Raw genomic sequence first — 22,105 nt, 5'->3', positions numbered from 1 at the left:
AATTTTTAAAAATTTGGGGAAGAAAAAGGATAAAAAAGAAATCAGTTTAAGAAAAAGGGAAATTTCTGAAAAAAAAGGAATCCGAAAAAAAAAATAAGTATGAAAAAAATTCTGAAAAAAAAGGACAATAATCCGATCCAAAAGAGTGAAAAAAAAATAATACGGTCTAAAAAAAAAAAGATCGAAAAAAAATAAAAAACAAATTGGTATAATTTTTCAGTTTGGGAAAAAAATTAAACCTAAACAAGAAAAGAATGAGAAAAAACAAATTTTTCAGGTTGAAAAAAAAACTAAACTACTAAACTGAGAAAAAATTTTTTTCAGTTTGAAAAATTTTTGAAAAAAGGAACCAAAAAAAGTTGAAAAAAAAAATCGGACAAAAAAAATTAATAATTTAACTGGAATCGAATAGTTTTTGATCATAAATAGATCAAGTGGAGGCATGCGCTGTTAACTATGTAAATCAAAACTATATCAAGTTATATAATAAAATTATTAATTAAGGATTTTTTTATAATAATAACAATGAGTTAAAAATTTTAATGAATTTATTAATGCAAATATATATAAATTAAATTTAATAATGTTAATTTAAATATAAAAATATTTTTAATTTAGTAAAGCATAAGAATTGAAGCGATATCAGGCCCAAATAGCTGAGGCTGTATTTTCTGAAGTGACTCACTTCTTTGTTTTCGCACTTCCTTTAACTTGCCAAATTTTCTTTTGAAATTTTATCTGATGACAAACAGAGTTTTGACTGTTTCGTTCCTTTAATTGAAAATGATGTTTATATGATTTGTAAGTACACATTGTATTATATTTAACATCCAATTAGATGTGTGGCTTTAACTATTCTGTACTTTGAGAAAAAAAGCATATTAAGATTAAGAACATGACTTTATTAGCAAAGTTATGAGGCCATTTTGTGTATTAATAATAAAATACCTAAAAAAAATCAGACCTCAAAAACCTCAAAAAAGAAAAACTACTTTAAATTCCAATTGGAAAATAATTTACCAGTAATTGTAAAAAATAGCTTCGTAATTTTGTAAAGATAGTTTGAAGAAGCTAATAAATGTGAAAATATTTGAGAAAAAAGAAATTGTTCGATCTGTGCATCTAAAATAATAATGTAGTATTTTCATAATATTAAAGTTTTTTCGAAAATACTTCTAAAAAAAAATTAATCAATTTTTATTGGTAATTATTTTTTCACAATTCCTTAATTTCATTCCACACTCAAATGTCAAATCATTAATTTTATTATTTTTTATTGGCTAAATATTACCACATTAAATTCCTAATTATAAACAAAAACCTACTGTAACCATCTTTAATATATTTGGTATTACATTATAATATTAAATTTTTCTATTTAAACAAACTCATTGGTCCCGGTGCGAAACAACAGGTGACTGCTAGTTTTCAATTTTATCAATCTTTTTTTTTCGAAAAAAAAACAAATGAATAATTTAGGAATTTATGTGATTAAAGAGAAAACATAAAATATATTTATTCAATCTTATAATTGATTACAAACGGGTCCATTTAATACACTATCAATAATTTCAGTTTATAAAACTAACGTAATATTAAAATTATTTTGCATGTATTTCTTCCAATAATTTCCCTAATTTCTCCAATAATTCATCATTAGATTTTAATTTCTCCAATATTTCATCGTTGGATTTTAATTTCTCCAATTTTTCATCATTAGATTTTAATTTCTCCAATATTTCATCATTAGATTTTAATTTCTCCAATATTACCTCATTGTTAATAGGATTATGTTTAATTTGAAGTTCTTTTAATAAATTTTTCCGCATCTCTGTGAATTCCTTAGCATCCCATTCACCCTCTTCAATCAATCTTTCAATTTCCATTCGAGCCTTATCAATATCGGCATAATAATGTCTTAAAATAATTTGAATAATTAATAAAACCATAACAATAAATTTTTTTTTAAAGTAAAATTACATACATTACTTTAGGAAACCATGTATGCCAACGTCTCTGATGTGGTAATAGGTAAAATAACTCAATCTCTGCCAAAATCTTTAAAAATATAAGAATTGAGATATATTAGTATATTTACAAATATGGAATAATTAATATTAATATTATTTACTTCTGCCTTCTGTATCAAATATGAGACTCTATTATTATCTTCTCCAATTTCTATATTGAGTAATCCAATTAACAAGTTCATAAGATATACAACAACTAAGAGGGAAAATAAAACAATCAATACTGCAATTGATGGATTTTCTGTATATTCCCAATTAGATAATGCACTTGAATCACCTATTGATAGGAAAGAAGGATTGCTTAAAGGTATTAGAAAAATATTTATGCAAATTTATATAATTATGAAATTTTAAACATACCTGCTAAAAATAAATACATAGCAAAAAGAGAAGTTCTAATATCCATAAACATGTTTGTATTTTTATCAGGTATTTGAATCATAGATGGATTGGAGTTTATATTTCCATTATTATCAATTATTTGATTATAACTAGGAGCTAATTTCCAAGGATTATTTGGATCATCACTATTTATATTATATTGTTCAAGTGAAAATTTAGATCTTGGTGATAATAAAATATAAAATGCATGTGCAAAACTTATTACAATAATGAATAAGACTATTAAAAAAGAAAAAATCTTTTTTCCAACACCAATAATAATTGCAAAATATACACCAAAATATTCAAATGCTCTAAAAAATAACAAAAATTTTATATCTAAAAATAAGCATGAAAAAGAAAGCAAAGTGATTAGATAATTATTGTTCTTATCATTTGTTTGAAGCCAGTATATAGAAGTGTAAATTGAAAGCACATAAGCAATTATATCTGTAATTTAAAATATTATATAATTAATTTCATTTTCTTAAATAAAGATATTGTAAAATAATTAAATTAAACATTTATATTTACCAAAAATATTCCAAAAATTATAGAACCACTTAATAATATTATAAAAAAATTGATGAATTTCAAAAATCAGATGAATAGATCCAAGTATAATTGAAGCAATAAAAAGTTGTTGTCTAACTTCTTCATTGATATATTTCTGAGGAATTGTTGCAGCAGCAGTAAAGCACCCAAGTAATGCCATAAATAAAATCCAAATCATTGTAAAATAATATTTTCCATAAGTATTCCATTTAAAATTAATTAATGCCTCTCCATTCCATGTTTTATAGATATTTCTATTTATCGTTTCAGTAAATGGACTAGGTTGAGGTCTAATTAATTCTAAAAACCAACTATAATCTTTTGAATAATTAACAAAATTAATATAAGGAATCATAAAAGTAATTGTTGGTGTTGTTGTTATACCTTTTTTAAAAATTATAAGATCAACAAAGAAATAAACAAAAGAAAATGCATCGACAGGGTAAATATTATTAATAAAGTTGTATTTTGATAAAATATGAAATGTAGCCAAATAAAAGGGTAAAGTTAAAAGTATTATTAGAGCTTGAATAAACAATGCAATCCACGAAAATAAAGAAGCCAAAATTTTCAATAATAAATTATTTGAAGTTTGTATTTTTACAGATGTGTAATTAATTTTACGATAGTATTTTGTCCATAAAAGTGATTTTGATAAATTAGCTATTTGAGGAGATTGAAAAAAAGAATAAAGATGTAAATTTTTATTTTGATGCTCTATACTATAAAAAGAATTATCTATGATCATATTCGTTTCTGATGAATATTTTAGAATATATTTCGGATAATGTTTATCTAGTAATGGCATTGTAGAAGTGATAATACTTAAAAATGACTTATTGTTCATTGAATCCTCTTTAAAATATGTCATACATTTTTTATAAATATCATCAATTAATTCTAACTTATGTTCTTTAATTGCAAATGTTAATAATTCAACTCCATGTTTCAAAAGACTTGAATGGGTTTCAGTTGTAATAAATAATAGGTCATCTAATCTAAAACTATCATAATTTGGTAATGGTAAAGTAGATTTTGAAAATATCCTTTTATAATGTTGAAGTATTTTTTTCATATATTTGCTGTTATCATATTTCAAAACATCGAATTTCATATAATAAAAATAGTTTAAAAAAATGGATTCGTCATTTTCACTGAAAGTATAAATAAGAATACCAAATGTTGTCAATATAACAATATCATTGTTATTATTAAATAATGAGCTCGCAATTAATCTATGATCATTGATAAAATCGCCGAGATATCTTTTAGATTTATAAGGATAACAATAATTTTCAATTCTACTGTTTATTAAATTCCATTCAGTATCAAAAACTTCCAGTTTAATTTTACCGTTATAAACACGTATATCCCATTTAATTAAATTTTCATCTGATTCGGTTAATTCTTTTTTACTATTGCTATCATTTATTATGGCTTTTTGAAATAATGTAGATACAGTATCCTTATATAAATTAATATTTGAGTGTTCGTAAGTTTCCTTGTTGATTTTATCATTATCATTATATTCAATAATTTTATTATTTTCTTTATTTAATTCATCAGAATATTCAGATGAAAAATTTGTTTTTGGCATCTTCTCGTCAAATTTAGATTTCCAAACACATCCATTTAGAATTCCAAACACAAATTTTGTTGGTTTAAAAGTTTCATTAAATATATTTTTATATTTATTGTTCCAGCAATATTCGATGGAATTCCAGATTCCTTCATCTGGTGTATAATAGAATAAAGAAGGTAAAAGAAATAAACCAGTATGATTCATAAAATTATATAGTTGAATACTATCTAAATAAAACATAATGATTTAATGTGAGTAATAATTAAAGTATAAATAAAATTTTTTAAAAATGGTTACCATTATCTATATCCAAAGAAGCAATAGGAATTCCCAATTTGATTGAATAAACGATGATTTTATTTTTGATTTTAAGAAAAATGAACTTTTTATTACTAAATATTCCGATATTTTTTGTTTCAAACTAAAAAAAATAAATAGTATTTAATATATTTAATTCTAATTTAACATCGATTGGTTTGAAAATAATTTTATAATATTTATTACCTTATTCTTATCCTTATTATTAAAAAATATTTTTACGCTTTTCTCAGTATTAATATTCCATTCATAAATGTAATCATTTGAAAATAGGTAAACTTTATCATATATTGATATACTAATTAATTTATAATCTTCAGGTATCCTGTAAAATCTCTTACATTTCCATTTGTTATTTTTAGTTTGTGTGAAATAAATCCAAATAATTTTATGCAATCCAGAAGTATCCTGGTTGTAAAATTCATCATATAAAATAAATTCACCTTTTAAATTAAAGGTACAATAAGAACCATAACCATATAAATCTAATGCAATTTTTTTATCTTTATTAACCATATCGATTACTAAAAAAATGTTAAAATAAATATCAATTACCATAATTTAATATTACATAATCAAATAATTATTACTTACCATTATAACCACGAGTATCAATATAAGCAAGTTTCTTATCATCAGAAACACATAAGCTTTCAATTTCATATTCATTATCTTCATTATCTTTATTGATTTTAACAGTTTGATCAAATTTAAGTTGAACTTTATCCATATCTTTAACATTCCAACCGGCAATTGAACTATCTTCTTTACTATAAGTAATAAGGTAGTTTTCATTTGGGGATATTTCTATTATAGTAATAGGTTTACCATTATGTGGTTCATCACCGATATCATCGAAGGTAAATATTTTATCAACGTCATTTTTATCAACATCATTTTTATCAACATCGATTTCGATTTCGTTAATTTTTAATGAAATGTCATCCATTTGGTAATCGCTTATAAATATATAAATTTATTACCAAAAAATTATTTTTTTATATCGTCCATTGGCGATTATATACCTTTTTTTTTATTTTGTGACACATGTTAAATATGCATTATTATTTATTGTGAAAAGTTAATTGAGCTTTTTTATTTTGTAACACATGTATAAATATGCATGGCTGTACGTAAAATTTAGCCTCTTGCATGAAAAAAAAAATTTATTTATTGTGAAAAGTTAATTTTTTTATTTTGAAACACATTGTTAAATATGAATGGCTGTACGTAGAGCTGCGACCCGTTACCCGTTTATCCGGTATTTATGAGTATCCGGGTCATGGAATAGCAAATGGTTGTGTTGATACACATACAGTATACCCGGGTTAGCACAGCCAACCGAAAATTAAATTTGCCCGAGTTAAGATGTTAACTCTGGCCAGAATTTGCCGGCAAGAATTAAGGGTTATATGGATTTTTGCTTGGCGAAATTTTTATTAAATCTGGCCAAAATTATTATATTCGGCTAGAATTAAGCGGTGTGTTGACTGGTGACTTTTAACAACACTTATTTGATAATTTTTTTATTTTTCAAACAATATCAAAATTTTTTAAATTCAATAAATATCTTGATTTGTATATTTATTGAGAAAAGAATTGATATTTGTCCGGGTAATACCCGTTATGGGGTCGGGTAATACTTTTTTTGATTTGGGTATGATCCGAAACCAGAAATTCTGACGGGTCGCAGCTCTAGCTGTACGTAAAATTTCGCCTCTCATATAAAAAAAAAAAAATTTTTTATTGTGTGAGCAATGCCATGATCACCTTTCGATATAAAAAAAAATTTTTCACCGAAAATATGCTTTTTTTTAAAAAACAACACACTTCTTTTTTCGGTAACTAAATACAGTAATCTTATTTATCTTTAAAACTATAATATAAAAACCTTACATCACACAAAAAAAAAAGAAAATATACACGCCGCAACTAGTAGTCTTGTAAAACTTTTGGTTAATGTGGCTAAATGAAGTGCTGAATGTCATGTGTTTATTTTGAAACTGACAACCTGACAAGTTCTTGGCGCAACTTGTGACACCGGATAATCATGAATCTTAAACTATATATCAAGTATTTCTTATAAATTTTTTTTTGCCTCACCCGGAAGGAATGCATTAGTAATAGATTTTATGGCTATGCATAGACAAATATTTTCCTTTTATATTATTTCAATTTGTTTTACTATAAACCACATGATCTAGAAAATCGTATAATTAAAACAACTTAACATAATTCGGTAATCAATTACTGAGAAAATGCTTAAAATATAAGTTACGTTAGAAGAATGTTGAGATAAAAGATATTATTTTTTTTTTGAAATAAATTTTTTTATAAAAGGAGAAAAAAGAGAAAAAAAAATGATTTCGGATTTTTTTTAATATAAAACCAGACGAACTTTTTTTCTTAAAATGATAAATCAAAATAAAGTGATTAAGTGAACAAGTGATTTCCATTTTTATCTGTAAGTGATTTCCTTTTCTAACGAAAAAAAAAAATTTAAAGGGCTAGTTCATCTATACTAACAATACAATATATAAAAGTATTTTCGTCCAAATTGGGAATTATGTTTAGTAGATTAAGTAGATTAAATGTGAAATTTTAAAATACTAGAAAAAATCTTTCGGATAAATTCACAATGGGTCAATATTTAAATGGAGTTAATGAAATAACACGAAAACGACAAAAATGATAGTAATTTGTTCTTTTTCAAAAGGTAAATCTTTCAATCTTTCAAGATTTCAGAACGTACTTAAAAAATTTCAGGTTACTTTAAAAGTTGATCAATCAGATATCACGATTTTATATATAGAATTTTTATAAATAAATTAAATTAATAAAAATTAAACCAGGTCCAATATAATTTAACTCAGAATCAGCGATAAAAATTTATTTCTAAAATTTGTTTGCGCATATGGAAATAAACAATAATCCATTGAGACTGTGAACCTGATTTTTTCATGTTCTTCATTAAAAATAATAGACGATTAGTGATAAATTTACTTTCAATTATTTAATTAAAGTAAAACTTTGTTCTTATATTGGGCGCATCTATGACCATTATTTTGTAATTGATTTTTATCCATAGTTAAATTTTATATCTGGGAGCTTTCGAACAATAGAAGTGAGTGGTTTTTTTTTTGCAGAAAAAATTTCTGTTTGCTCATTTTTATAATGATTTATCACTCTGGTCTTTTCCAACCCAGATTCTGATTGGCCAATCAATTCTATTGGTCAAAATCTACGCCACATTTTTAGGATTTCTATATTTTAAATTTTAATTCACGAATCTTGATTTTTTTTTGCTGTACACATTAACTGTTTTAACTAAAAAAAAAATGTAGTTAGGATGCGGTAAAAAAAATCCATCGGTAAATATAGTTAACATAATTTTTTAAATAACAAATCAGGATAATTAAACTATTTTTATACTATAAATAATAATTTATTAGCTTTTTTTTTTACTTTATATCCTATGGCGTCAAAACTAACTTTAATTACTTAAAAGAGTTTTGTGCTGGTAGTTATAAAAATTGGAAAAGAGTTATTAAATTATTTTATCAAAAAATCTAGAATAGGTAATAAACTTTGACCAAACAATCCGTTATTTTTCCCTAAATATATGAACAAATTTAAATTCATTTATCTTCATATCCTTTGTCAGAAGAAGTTGTTAATAACAAAAAGGAAAAGATTAAACGTTTAATATTTAATCGAGTTATTAGCTTTAATTATCTGTTAGATAGTAATATTTTATTTATATAATGAAAATAATATAATAAATATATAGTATATAATGATTAGCTTCCTACGGTAAAATTATTTACTAATGTTATATAATACAAGATAAAAAGATAAATATAAAAAATAAGAATTGAAAAATAAGAATTGAAAATATCATGGTGTTTACGTATGAATTATACTGTTATATACTGAACTATACGATTAAAAATTTATGGTCGAAATTGGGTAAATTGAGTAAATTGATTACCTATATTATTTGAAAAGGAGTTAATATAAATATTATTTTGTTGAGAAGAAATAGGTACGACGATAATTTTAAACCCGAGAATATCAAAATAAAGATTTCAGGGTTACAGATTATTCAAATTTTGAACCCGATATCCGGTTTCAGTATGTCGGTCGGATTGTCACGTAAATCAAGATTTACTTTGAACAACTAACTTTTCTTTGGATTTTCGTCCTTATATATGAGTATTGGAATAAGATTATTCATTTCTTGATCATCTACATTGATTTCACCTTCTGATATAATTATCGTTTTGATTTCATATTAGTTGATGCAGCTTTTGCATATGTTAGCAAAATCTAAACTCTCAGGAACTTTAAGTATAATAGGTACATTAGCTTCAGTTAAACCATGCAAGAAAGGCATAATCTATCTATTGCTTACTTATATTTTATATATCCATTTTATGTAATTGGTTTGTGAAGAGATCCTCTTGGTTTTTTATAAGAGTCTTGAGGTGCACAAATACAATTATTTTCATTTTTTGCACAAGTTATACAAACTAAAAATATCGGACAAATATTAGGACTATAAGTTAAAGATGTAGTTTAAGACATTTATATAAATATATACAGTATATATATTTAGAAAAAAAATATAGAAATGATATGAAATTATGAATCAATGAATTATATCAACGAGTTACGTTTAACTATTTTAACTATTATCATTATGTAAATAAACAAACGTGACAATCCGACATCAGACATATCGGACCGGATGTCTGGTTCAAAATTTTGCTTTGTCCCGAATAATATAAAAACAGTTGTAATTCTAAGTGAAGAAATAGGCTACGGATACTGCGGTATATATGACGAGGTAGATAGGATTGCATAGTTGAACTACTAGCTAGATGTGGGTTGTTGGTCGAAGTGATTATTATTTGTGTGGGATGTAAAGATTCTATTATCATTTATCATGGAAAGGTCAACATTGAAAGCATTATAATTTATATTTGAAGAATTTTCATATCCCGGCTGAATAACAGTAGCGGTTGATTGTTGTAAATTAATGAATTCGGTAAAATGATTATTTTGCGAAGGATTATTATTATCTATAATTAGCTGGATATTTTCCGTTTTCTGGTGCTTTTCGCTTTTCCGTCAGCTATTTGTATTAATAGATTTGTAGATTTATGCCAGGAATTGAAGTGAATTTCTTTTTGTGGAGAAAGCTTTATATGTTTATATTATTTACGGAGTCAGCATAAAATTAGTATATACGGTTATGTTTGGTGTTTTTGTTTTCCGGATAAATCCGAATTTATAAGATCATCCATGACCCGACTGACCCGTTATGATTTTTAATATTTAGCCCTATTACATGATAGTAATATTTATGTTATCAGATCATGTTTATCAAATTTATTTGCAATAATAAACACTTAGAATGTTAAAAAATTGTACGCGATTTTCCTAGTTCTTAATGTAATTATGTTTTACTCAGTTTATAATAAAAGTAAAACCAAAAAATAAAAATAAAATGGATATAACTTACATACTATATATCATAAATAAAAATTTTCTATATTTACAAGTTTTTTCATCAAAATTTCACGACTTTATTAACTTTTAAGAATCAATATAAATTTATAACTTACTTAAAAAATCTTCGTTAATAAAAATTTGAATATTTTTTATGAACCATTTTATTATCAAATACATTTTTATAGAAGAAACAGGATACAACTATTTAGTAAGCTCCTTTTTATAGTGAATTTTGATATAATGAATTTCACAATACAACGAATTTTCAGCATGATACCGATTTTAACATATAAAAAATGATCGTTATAAGAGCCGAACATCACTAATTAAAATGTGGTATACCATTTAACGAAGTAATTTTTATAATCTGCATGACCCTTTTTATAACGAATTTTTTTTTTTTTTAGTATAACGAAGATTTTTGCAAGATAAATTTTAACATAAAGGGTAATTTGACGTTGATTTTTATGAATAAGCAAATTTACTACTTTATAAATAATCTATTTTATCAACAAATTGTTGATTTTCTAATTTTACCGCATTATACCAAATTTTCCTTAACGATTTTTTCATAATGAAGGAAACACTTCTTAGTAGTCATTGTTACATGTAAATATTTTAAAAAATTTTTAAATAAAGTCCCCTTTTCCACAAAATTTACATTATTTATAAGCTTGAAATTATATTGAATTAATTAAATAAACAACATTATTATAATTAAAGTTGCAAAATTTAGTGAAGTGGTTTAAATGTAACTTTATCAATTTTGTTGATCATAAATTTCAGTTAATATAAATTCGAGTTTGACCCGGGTTATCTGGGTTAAGCTATAATTGGGTCGAGTCAAGTTCGGGTTATACAGTTGATCGACCCGAACATTCGAGTCGAATTACGTGAATATTCGAGTCGAATTCGAACATCCCTCAAACCTGACCTAACCCGACCCGTATGGAGCACTAGTAAATAATATAATAAATAAATAGGATACAACGGTTAGCTTCCTACGGTAAAAATTTACTAGTGTTATTCAAGATAAAAGATAAATATAAAATAGAAATAAGAATAAAAAGTAAGAATTCGAAAAATAGAAAATATCGTGATGGTTGTTAATGGATTTTACGTATGAATTATACTGTATATACTATACTAAATTCATGGTCGAAATTGGGTAAATTGAGTAAGTTGATTACCCATATTATTTGAAAAGGAATTAATATAAGTATTATCTTGTTGAGAAGAAATTGGTACGACAATAATTTTAAATCGAGGGATATCAAAACTGTAGACGCCAGGGTTAATGCTAGCCATGTTAAATGAACCGGGTGAAGAAATAGGCTGCGACAGATGAACATACTGCAGCGTATATGACGAAGTGATTTGAGGTGGATAGGATTGCATAGTTGAACTACTAGACGTGGGTTGTTGATTGAAGTGTACTATAAGACGGAAAGATATTATTATCATTTATCAAAATAAAAACTCTTTCACTTCGCTAGGACAGAAAGGTCAGCATTGACGACATTGTGATTCATATTTGAAGAATTCTCATGACCCGGCTGAATAACAGCAGCGGTTGATTGTTGTAAATTAATGGATTCGGTAAAATGATTATTTTGTGAAGGATTATTGTCCATGATTAAATTTTGTATGGGATTTGTAGATCTATATAATAAATAAAAACAAATTGAAGTGGATTATTTTTTTCGTGAAGAAAATTCAGACCTTTTTATAATAAAATCAACTTTGAAAAGGTAGATTAAGATTATGTATTATCTATAATGTGTTACCATAATATAAAAAATTCGGAGAAAAAAAATTATTTTATTTAAATAATGAATATTTTGAATAATTAATTGCTCAAATTTGTATTGATTGGTCACTATAAAAAATTTGAGTTTCACCCTTTTTCTAGCACTCACCCCATTTTATTATAAATCCTAAATTTCAATAAAATTTTCTGTAGACATCTACTATTTGCTCACAAAGAAAAAAAAACGCTACCCTGACGTACAGTACAACAAAAACCGACCAAACTGAATCTCCAAAAACTTTGTGAAAGATACGTTACTCAAAATTATTTCGTAATACCAAAAAATCAAAAAAATCATCTGACAGATGATCACTTGATTAAATAAAACAAATAGTGTGTCTCAAGTATCCAATAGTCAATAAATATTATTTAAAGTTTTTTTATTTGATTTGTATAAATGAAATTTATATATTTTTCATATTTTTTTAAAAGGGTTTTATTTTTTATCGCTATAGCGATATATCGCCAGTCCATATAATCACGTGATTTACATTACATGTGACTTATCGTTAATTATACATTTTTTATTATATTAGCAATAATTAGCGAATATTACATTATAAATAATTTACAAGCAAATAATGCATTATTGTAAGCGTTATTATATCTCAATAAAAAAATCAACTAGTTATTAACTGCTTCTTCCTAATAAAATGCATAATGATAATCTTAGTATAAATAAAAAGCAAAAGAATCGTAAAAAGGCTATACGAAAATACCTTGCAATTCTTTTGATAATGACCGGCCAACCCACATCTTTTACAATGATGTTGTGTTTTTGATTTGGTTTTATTTGCTTCACAAGAAGACTTAAAGCGTTTTGTGCCTAATGGTCAGCCTTTTCCACGACGTATCTTAGGATTTTGTAACTTTGGTATTGAAGGATCAAAATTTTCCTTATCACCTGTAATGATTTCTTGTTGCAACTCTAATTCATCAGAATCTGATGGATTTGATTCTTCTTCCTCTGCTAAGTTTTGTAATAAATTGATGAGTTGCTCTGATTTAGAATTACTGCAATGCCTTGTTCAGAGCCTTCTTATACATTCTGTGTAATTTGCCATATGTAATTTTTTGTTCAAGAATTGTCAATCTTTCTTCATCAATTTCCCTATTATTCCGATTAAATAAACATAAACTTGAAGAATCATTAAAATCATAAGAAAAATGTTGTTGATCATCTTGTATAAATTTATCAGCAACCAAGAATGGTTCTTGCGATCCATCTTTGTTTATATTATACCATCGCTTTGGAATAAATTGAATATGAAAAAAGCTTCTTTGGTAGCTAACATTACTTGAAAGTAATGTCTGCAAATTATTCCACTTTGTACGATTGAAAGGCAACGGGTTACACGATCTTTAATTATATGAAAACCTTGACTCTTTGCCCATTCATTCAAAAATTGTTCACATTCTTCCCATGACGTAAAGGTCTTTCCTGAATACAAAGATACAGTATCATGTTCATTGAATAATATAGGTTGCCCACTACAAATAACTAAAAAAAAGAAGAGTTAGATACTTATAAACTATAAACAAACTAACCCTAACCCTAACCCTAATTTCTAACCCTAAATCCTAATCCTAAACAAACTAACCCTAACCCTAACCCTAACGCGATCCCAACACCAATATAAAGATAAGCCTAATGCTTATTATTAACGTACCATTATTAGGACTTTCATGTCTACTTTCTTCGTCCATATCATATATTTACCATATAGAAATAATACAAAAGAGTAAAAAAAAAGTTTGTTTATGAGTAAAAGGAGTGAAATAAGCAAGGATGTATTGGTCGTTATTAATGAAAGTTTAAAATTGTTGGTAAATGAGGAGACAATCGTGAGAAAAAATAACGATAATCTTTTTTTCATAATCTAATTATAGTTTAAAAAAGTAAATCACGAGTTTAAATCAATAAATCACATGATCTGTATAGACTGGCGATATGTCGCTATAGCGATAAATGACAATTTTCTTTTTAAAATATTTAATTAACTTACATTTATTTAATTGTACAATATAGGAACTTTTTATGTTTAAAATGACGAAAAAATAAAAAAATTTTATCCGCTCACATATATTTTGATTGGACAAATATTACATGATTGAAAATCTAGATAATTTGGACAAAAATTTTTTTCCAGTTTTGATGGACTAAATTTCGCTTCAAATATGCTTTTTACAAATCAGGTGAATCATACATCTCAACCCATAGAATCTTATTTTGTTCCTTTTTAACTGATAAACCTTCTCAATCTTTCAAGATTTCAGAATTGTAACTTATTCGTGTATATGATATACTGTTTAAAAATTTTGGAATAAAAAAAGAAAAAAAAGTTTAAACGTGTAATTAGTTAATTACTTTAAAAGAAGTTATGTAACGATTCTATATAAAATGTAAAAAAATAAAATTAAACCCGGGGATGACTTTAAATTTCAATATTACATGGACTGAAAATCATGTCTGCGTGGCCTAAATAAACCTGGAAGAATTCTCGCAATTTTACACAAAATCAGCGATAAAAATTTACGTCACAACTCTCCACGTGCTCTTATTTAATTAATTTTTATTTTTTGTCCAGGGAATAGCTAAGGACATTTTATTGTTATGCACTAGTAGAGATGAGGAAGTTCCAAACAGAGCGGTTCCGAACCGGTTCTGGAACCGATTCTAATTTTAGCAGATTCTGAACTTGAAACACTCTGGGAACTGTTCTAAACTTCGAACCGGAACCGGCTAAAATTATGACGATCACGGACCAACCATCGTTTGATCACCAATCAAAATTTTCTAATCGATCTTCACCGCATGCTCTACCTGCGTCTTAAATTTGACGCATGTAGCTCATATTTTACTTAATGAGAACCGAGGCGGAACCAACGAAGAACCGAAATAGAACCGACGGACCGATCCCCATCCCTATGCACTAGACGATTTGATAGTTAACCCATGTAATATTCCTTAGCTACGTCATACATCGTTTCCTAGTATAATTGTATACACGTGGAAATAAATAATTCATTAAGACTGTTATTTTTTTTTTTTCATTTCACTGAAGAGTATGTTCTTCATTAAAAATAATAAATGCTTGATGATAACTTTTCTTATTCAGAATAAAACTTGTTTTTATATTGGGCGTTTTCGTACAAATTAGTAAGACTAAAACTCTATAAATTTCTATAATTTCAATACTTCAATCATTTTTGCGTGGTGTAATTTCGAATGGGTAATAATAATGGAAAATATAAATTAGTAATACCTTTTAAAAGAAAATAATGAACTAGAAAATCGCTTTAATTTGAATTTTTTAACTATTGCATATACTATTATCTCACTTTTTATGTTAAATATAATTTAATATTGTCAAATGAACCATCGATATGGATATTCTGGTAAAAAATTTGTTTAATATTATTGACAAACATTTTTATGTTAGCTTATTGGACTATATATCTAAGTGGTGTACTGTGGTAAAATTATTCAAATATATATTCTATATTAACTGAATGTGTTTCCACTTTCCACGTACTTATTTTCATATCTAACACCATGTTATGTAGTAAGATTAATTATGTAAGTAATAGTGTATTATATATTGAAAATTTTCAATATTATCAATCTTTTTTTTTCAAAAAAAAAAACAACTGAAATGAATAATTTAGAGAATTTATGTGATTAAAGAAAAAACATAAAATATATTTATTCATTCTTATAATTGATTACAAACGGGCCCATTTAATACACTATCTATAATTTCAGTTTATAAAACTAACGTAATATTAAAATTATTTTGCATGTATTTCTTCTAATAATTTCCCTAATTTTTCCAATTTCTTTTCTAAATTCTCTAATTTTTCATCATTAGATTTTAATTTCTTCAATATTTCATCATTAGATTTTAATTTCTCCAATATTTCATCATTGGATTTTAATTTCTCCAATTTTTCATCATTAGATTTTAATTTCTCCAATATTACCTCATTGTCAATAGGATTATGTTTAATTTGAAGTTCTTTTAATAAATTTTCTCGCATCTCAGTGAATTCCTTAGCATCCCATTCACCCTCTTCAATCAATCTTTCAATTTCTATTCGAGTCTTATCAGTATCAGCATAATAATGTCTTAAAAAATAAATTTGAATATTAATAAAATCATAACAATAATAACAATAAATTTTTTTAAAAAAAGTAAAATTACATACATTACTTCAGGAAACCATGTATGCCAACGTCTCTGATGTGGTAATAGGTAAAATAATTCAATCTCTGCCAAAATCTTTAAAAATATAAAAATTGAGATATATTAGTATATTTACAGAAATGGAATAATTAATATTAATATTATTTACTTCTGCCTTCTGTATCAAATATGAGACTCTATTATTATCTTCTCCAATTTCTATATTGAGTAATCCAATTAACAAGTTCATAAGATATACAACAACTAAGAGGGAAAATAAAACAATCAATACTGCAATTGATGGATTTTCTGTATATTCCCAATTGGATAATGCACTTGAATCACCTATTGATAGGAAAGAAGGATTGCTTAAAGGTATTAGAAAAATATTTATGCATATCTATATAATTATGAAATTTTAAACATACCTGCTAAAAATAAATACATAGCAAAAAGAGAAGTTCTAATATCCATAAACATGTTTGTATTTTTATCAGGTATTTGAATCATAGATGGATTGGAGTTTATATTTCCATTATTATCAATTATTTGATTATAACTAGGAGCTAATTTCCAAGGATTATTTGGATCATCATTATTTATATTATATTGTTCAAGTGAAAATTCAGATCTTGGTAATAATAAAATATAAAATGCATGTGCAAAACTTATTATAATAATGAATAAGACTATTAAAAAAGAAAAAATCTTTTTTCCAACACTAATAATAATTGCAAAATATACACCAAAATATTCAAAAGCTCTAAAAAATAACAAAAATTTTATATCCAAAAATAAGCACGAAAAAGAAAGCAATGTAATTAGATAATTATTGTTCTTATCATTTGTTTGAAGCCAGTAAATAGAAGTGTAAATTGAAAGCACATAAGCAATTATATCTGTAATTTAAAATATTATATAATTAATTTCATTTTCTTAAATAAAGATATTGTAAAATAATTAAATTAAACATTTATATTTACCAAAAATATTCCAAAAATTATAGAACCACTTAATAATATTATAAAAAAATTGACGAATTTCAAAAATCAGATGAATAGATCCAAGTATAATTGAAGCAATAAAAAGTTGTTGTCTAACTTCTTCATTGATATATTTCTGATGAATTGTCGCAGCAGCAGTAAAGCATCCAAGTAATGCCATAAATAAAATCCAAATCATTGCATAATAATATTTTCCATAAGTATTCCATTTAAAATTAATTAATGCCTCTCCATTCCATGTTTTATAGATATTTCTATTTATTGTTTCAGTAAATGGACTAGGTTGAGGTCTAATTAATTCTAAAAACCAACTATAATCTTTTGAATAATTAACAAAATTAATATAAGGAATCATGAAAGTAATTGTTGGTGTTGTTGTTATATATTTTTTGAAAATTTTAAGATCAACATAGAAATAAACAAAAGAAAATGCATCGACAGGGTAAATATTATTAATAAAGTTAAATTTTGATAAAATATGAAATGTAGCCAAATAAAGGGGTAAAGTTAAAAGTATTATTAAAGCTTGAATAAACCATGCAATACACGAAAATAAAAAAGCCAAAATATCCAATAATAACTTTTTTTTAAATATTTTATAAAATGTGTAATTAACTTCACAATAGTATTTTGTCCATAAAAGAGATTTCGATAAATTAGCTATTTGAGGAGATTGAAAAAAAGAATAAAGATGTAAATTTTTATTTTGATGCTCTATAATATAAAAAGAAGAATCTATGATCATATTCGTTTCTGATGAATATTTTAGAATATATTTCGGATAATATTTATCTAGTAATGGCATTGTGGAAGTGATAATACTTAAAAATAACTTATTGTACATTAAACCCTCTTTAAAATATGTCATACATTTTTTATAAATATCATCAATTAATTCTAACTTATGTTCTTTAATTGCAAATGTTAATATTTCACCTCCATATTTCAAAAGACTTGACTTATTATTTTCTATATTTTTATAAATATCATCAATTATTTCTAACTTATGTTCATTAATTGCAAATTTTAATAATTCACCTCCATATTTCAAAAAACTTGACTTATTATTTATTACATCTGAAACCCATCCATTTAATCTAAAACTATCATAATTTGGCAATGGTAAAGTAGATTTTGAAAATATCCTTTTGTAATGTTGAAGTATTTTTTCCATATATTTGCTGTTATTATATTTAAAAACATCGAATTTCATATAATAAAAATAGTTTAAAGAAATAGATTTGTTATTTTCACTAAAAGTATAAATAAGAATACCAAATGTTGTCAACATAACAATATCATTGTTATTAAATAATGAGCTCGCAATTAATTGATGATTATTTTTAAAATCGCTGAGATATTTGTAATATTTATAAGGATAATAATAATTTTCAATTCTCACGTTTATTAAATTCCATTCAGTATTATGTTTATTAAAAACTGCCAGGTCAATTTTACCGTTACAAACATGTATATCCCATTTAATTAAATTTCCAATTAATTTAGTTGAATAATTATATCTATTAATATCACCAATTGTTATGGCTTTTTGAAATAATGTAGATACAGTATCCATATATAAATGAATATTTGAGTGTTCGTAAGTTTCCTTGTTGATTTTATCATTATCATTATATTCAATAATTTTATTATTTTCTCTATTTAATTCATCAGAATATTCAGATGAAAAATTCGTTTTTGGCATCTTCTCGTCAAATTTAGATTTCCAAACGCGTCCATTTAGAATTCCAAACACAAACTTTGTTTGTTCATCAGTTGGTTTATCAAATAAAGTTTGATTAGACCCATTTTTGTATTTATTGTTCCAGCAATATTTAATGGAATTCCAGATTCCTTTATCTGGTGTATAATAGAATAAAGAAGGTAAAAGAAATAAGCCAGTATGATTCATAAAATTATATAGTTGAATATCTAAATAAAAAAAATAACGATTTAATATGAGTAATAATTAAAGTATAAATAAAATTTTAAAAATGGTTACCATTATCTTTATCCAAAAAAGCAATAGGAATCCTCAATTCGATTGAATAAATGATAATTTTATCATTGATTTTTAGAAAAATAAACTTTTCATTACTAAATATTCCGATATTTTTTGTTTCAATCTAAAAAATAAATAGTATTTAATATATCTAATTAAAATTTAACATCGATTGGCTTGAAAATAATTTTATAATATTTATTACCTCATCTTTATCCTTATTTTTATCAGATATTTTTACACTTTTCTCAGTATTAATATTCCATTCATAAATGTAATCATTTGAAACCAGGTAAACATTATCATATTTTGATATACTAATTAATTCATAATCTTCAGGTATCCTGTAAAATTTCTTACATTCCCATTTGTTATTTTTAGTTTGTGTAGAATAAATCCAAATAATTTTATGTTTTCCAAAAGTACTATTAAAGTAAAATTCACTATACAAAATAAATTCACCATTCAAATTAAAGGTGCAATAACAATACTTTGTATAAGCAAGTTTTGTATCAAAATCTAATGCAATTTTTTTATCTTTATTATTCATATCGATTACTAAAAAATATTAAAATAAATATAATTATCATAATTTAATAATTACATAATCAAATAATTATTACTTACCAGAACAACGCCTATAATTCCCACGAAGATAAACATAAGCAAGTTTCTTATCATCAGAAACACATAAACTATTGATTTTACTATCATCAATTTTAACAGTTTGATCAAATTTAAGTTGAACTTTATCCATATCTTCAACATTCCAACCGGCAACTGAACGATCTTTTTTGCTATAAGTAATAAGGTAGTTTTCATTTGGTGATATTTCTATCATAGTAATAGGTTTACCGTTATGTGGTTCATCATTGATATTATCGAAGGTAAATATTTTGTCAACTTCATTTTTATCAACATCGGTCTTATCAATATCTATTTTATCAACATCAATTTTATCAACATCGATTTCAATTTCGTTAATTTTTACTGAAATATCATCCATTTGGTAATCGCTTATAAATATATAAATTTATTACCAAAAAATTATTTTTTTATATCGTCCATTTGCGATTATATACTTTTTTTTATTTTGTGACACATGTTAAATATGCATGGCTGTACGTAAAATTTAGCCTCCTGCATGCAATAAAAAAAATTTTTTTATTGTGTAAAGTTAATTGAGCAATGATCACCTTTCAACATAAAAAATTTTTCATTGGTATTTTTTCGTGTGTGGTTGTACATACTGTATATGTATGACAAAAAGGATTTCTCGAATGAAAATATGATTCTTTTTTCGGTAATTAAATACAGTAACAGGTAAGTTAATGTGGCTAAATATGTCACGTGTTTATTTTGAAACTGAACCGGATTATTGTTTTCTATAAATCACATGATCCTATAGATAAAATCGTATAATTAAACAACAGGAAATCAATTACTGAGAAGATGCTTAAAATATAAGTTACGTTAGAAGAATGTTGAGAATTCCCCCCGCAAAAGATGAATAAAAGATAATGATTTTTTTTTTGAAATAAATTTTTTTATAAAAGGAGAAAAAAGAAAATGATTTCGGATTTTTTTTAATATAAAATCAGACGAACTTTTTTTCCTAAAATGATAAATCAAAATAAAGTGATTAAGTGAACAAGTGATTTCCATTTTTATCTGTAAGTGATTTCCTTTTCTAACGAAAAAAAAAAATTTAAAGGGCTAGTTCATCTATACTAACAATACAATATATAAATTATCCGAGAGATTTTTAGTCCAAATTTGGAATTATGGTTAGTAGATTAAATGTGAAACTTTAAAAATACCAGGAAAAATCTTTCGGATAAATTCACAAGGGTCAATATTTAAATGGAGTTAATGAAATAACACATAATTATATAGAATTTTTATATAAATAAATTAATAAAAATTAAAACCGGAGCGATAAAAAATTTACGCATATTTTCTTATTTAATTAATTTTTATTTCTAAAATTTGTTTGCACGTATATGTAAATAAATAATAATTCATTGAGACTGTAATGAGTGTAATCCTGATTTTTTCATGTTCTTCATTAAAAATAATAGACGCTTAATGATAAATTTACTTTTTAATTATTTTGTTAAAGTAAAACTTTGTTTTTATATTGGGCGCTTCTGCAGTGGAGAATAACCACTATTTTGTAATTGATTATTATCCATAGTTAAATTTTATATCTGGGAGCTTTTGAACAATTGAAGTGAGTGTTTTTTTTTGCAGAAAAATTTATGTTTGCTCATTTTTATAATGATTTATCACTCTATGAATAATTCTGGTCATTTACCAACCCAAGTTCTGATTGGCCAATCAATTCTATTGGTCGAAATCTACGCCACATTTTAGGAATTATTTCCAATTTTCTATATTTTAAAATTTTAATTCAACTAATCGAGATTTTTTTTAACTGTACAATTAGGATGCGGCATAAAATCCATTAACATCATATGATATTTTCTATTTTTCGAATTCTTACTTTTTTATTCTTATTTCTATTTTTATATTTATCTTTTTATCTTGAATAAGTAAATTTTTACCGTAGGAAGCTAACCGTTGTATCCTATTTATTTATTATATTATTTACATTATATAAATAAAATATTATAATAACTTGATTAAATATTAAGCGTTTAATCTTTTTCTTTTGTTATTAACAGCTTCTTCAAGTGACGATTAATATTGACAAGAT

At 24.8% G+C, this 22,105-nt stretch overlaps 4 protein-coding genes across 4 annotated transcripts; all 4 read right to left on the bottom strand.

Moving 5' to 3' along the window:
• Positions 1-1,601: 1,601 nt before the first annotated feature.
• Positions 1,602-2,409, bottom strand: OCT59_013322 (uncharacterized protein; the record flags this gene model as incomplete). The annotated part of the gene is made up of 4 exons (XM_066140732.1): positions 1,602-1,917; positions 1,985-2,058; positions 2,132-2,307; positions 2,391-2,409. 4 exons carry the CDS (start codon positions 2,407-2,409, stop codon positions 1,602-1,604), a joined length of 585 nt encoding a protein of 194 aa, XP_066001585.1.
• Positions 2,410-3,485: 1,076 nt separating this feature from the next.
• On the bottom strand, positions 3,486-5,837 carry OCT59_013321 (uncharacterized protein; the record flags this gene model as incomplete). The annotated part of the gene is made up of 5 exons (XM_066140731.1): positions 5,461-5,837; positions 5,053-5,390; positions 4,846-4,969; positions 3,571-4,775; positions 3,486-3,491 (listed from the first exon to the last, which is right to left on the bottom strand). Exons 1-5 carry the CDS (start codon positions 5,813-5,815, stop codon positions 3,486-3,488), a joined length of 2,028 nt encoding a protein of 675 aa, XP_066001584.1. The 5' UTR covers positions 5,816-5,837.
• Positions 5,838-15,985: 10,148 nt separating this feature from the next.
• OCT59_013320 (uncharacterized protein) lies at positions 15,986-16,827 on the bottom strand (the record flags this gene model as incomplete). The annotated part of the gene is made up of 4 exons (XM_025321889.2): positions 15,986-16,322; positions 16,403-16,476; positions 16,550-16,599; positions 16,809-16,827. The coding sequence occupies 4 exons, from the start codon at positions 16,825-16,827 to the stop codon at positions 15,986-15,988; spliced, it is 480 nt and encodes a 159-aa protein (XP_025167696.2).
• A 1,258-nt stretch (positions 16,828-18,085) lies between these two features.
• OCT59_013319 (uncharacterized protein) lies at positions 18,086-20,392 on the bottom strand (the record flags this gene model as incomplete). The annotated part of the gene is made up of 5 exons (XM_066140730.1): positions 18,086-18,098; positions 18,227-19,316; positions 19,387-19,510; positions 19,592-19,944; positions 20,014-20,392. 5 exons carry the CDS (start codon positions 20,390-20,392, stop codon positions 18,086-18,088), a joined length of 1,959 nt encoding a protein of 652 aa, XP_066001583.1.
• Positions 20,393-22,105: the final 1,713 nt, after the last annotated feature.

Source organism: Rhizophagus irregularis, chromosome 20 (assembly GCF_026210795.1).
Source record: "Rhizophagus irregularis chromosome 20, complete sequence".
Lineage (NCBI taxonomy): Eukaryota > Fungi > Glomeromycota > Glomeromycetes > Glomerales > Glomeraceae > Rhizophagus > Rhizophagus irregularis.
The sequence above is the reverse complement of the archived record's forward strand: the minus strand, read 5'-3'. Positions and strand labels throughout refer to the sequence as shown.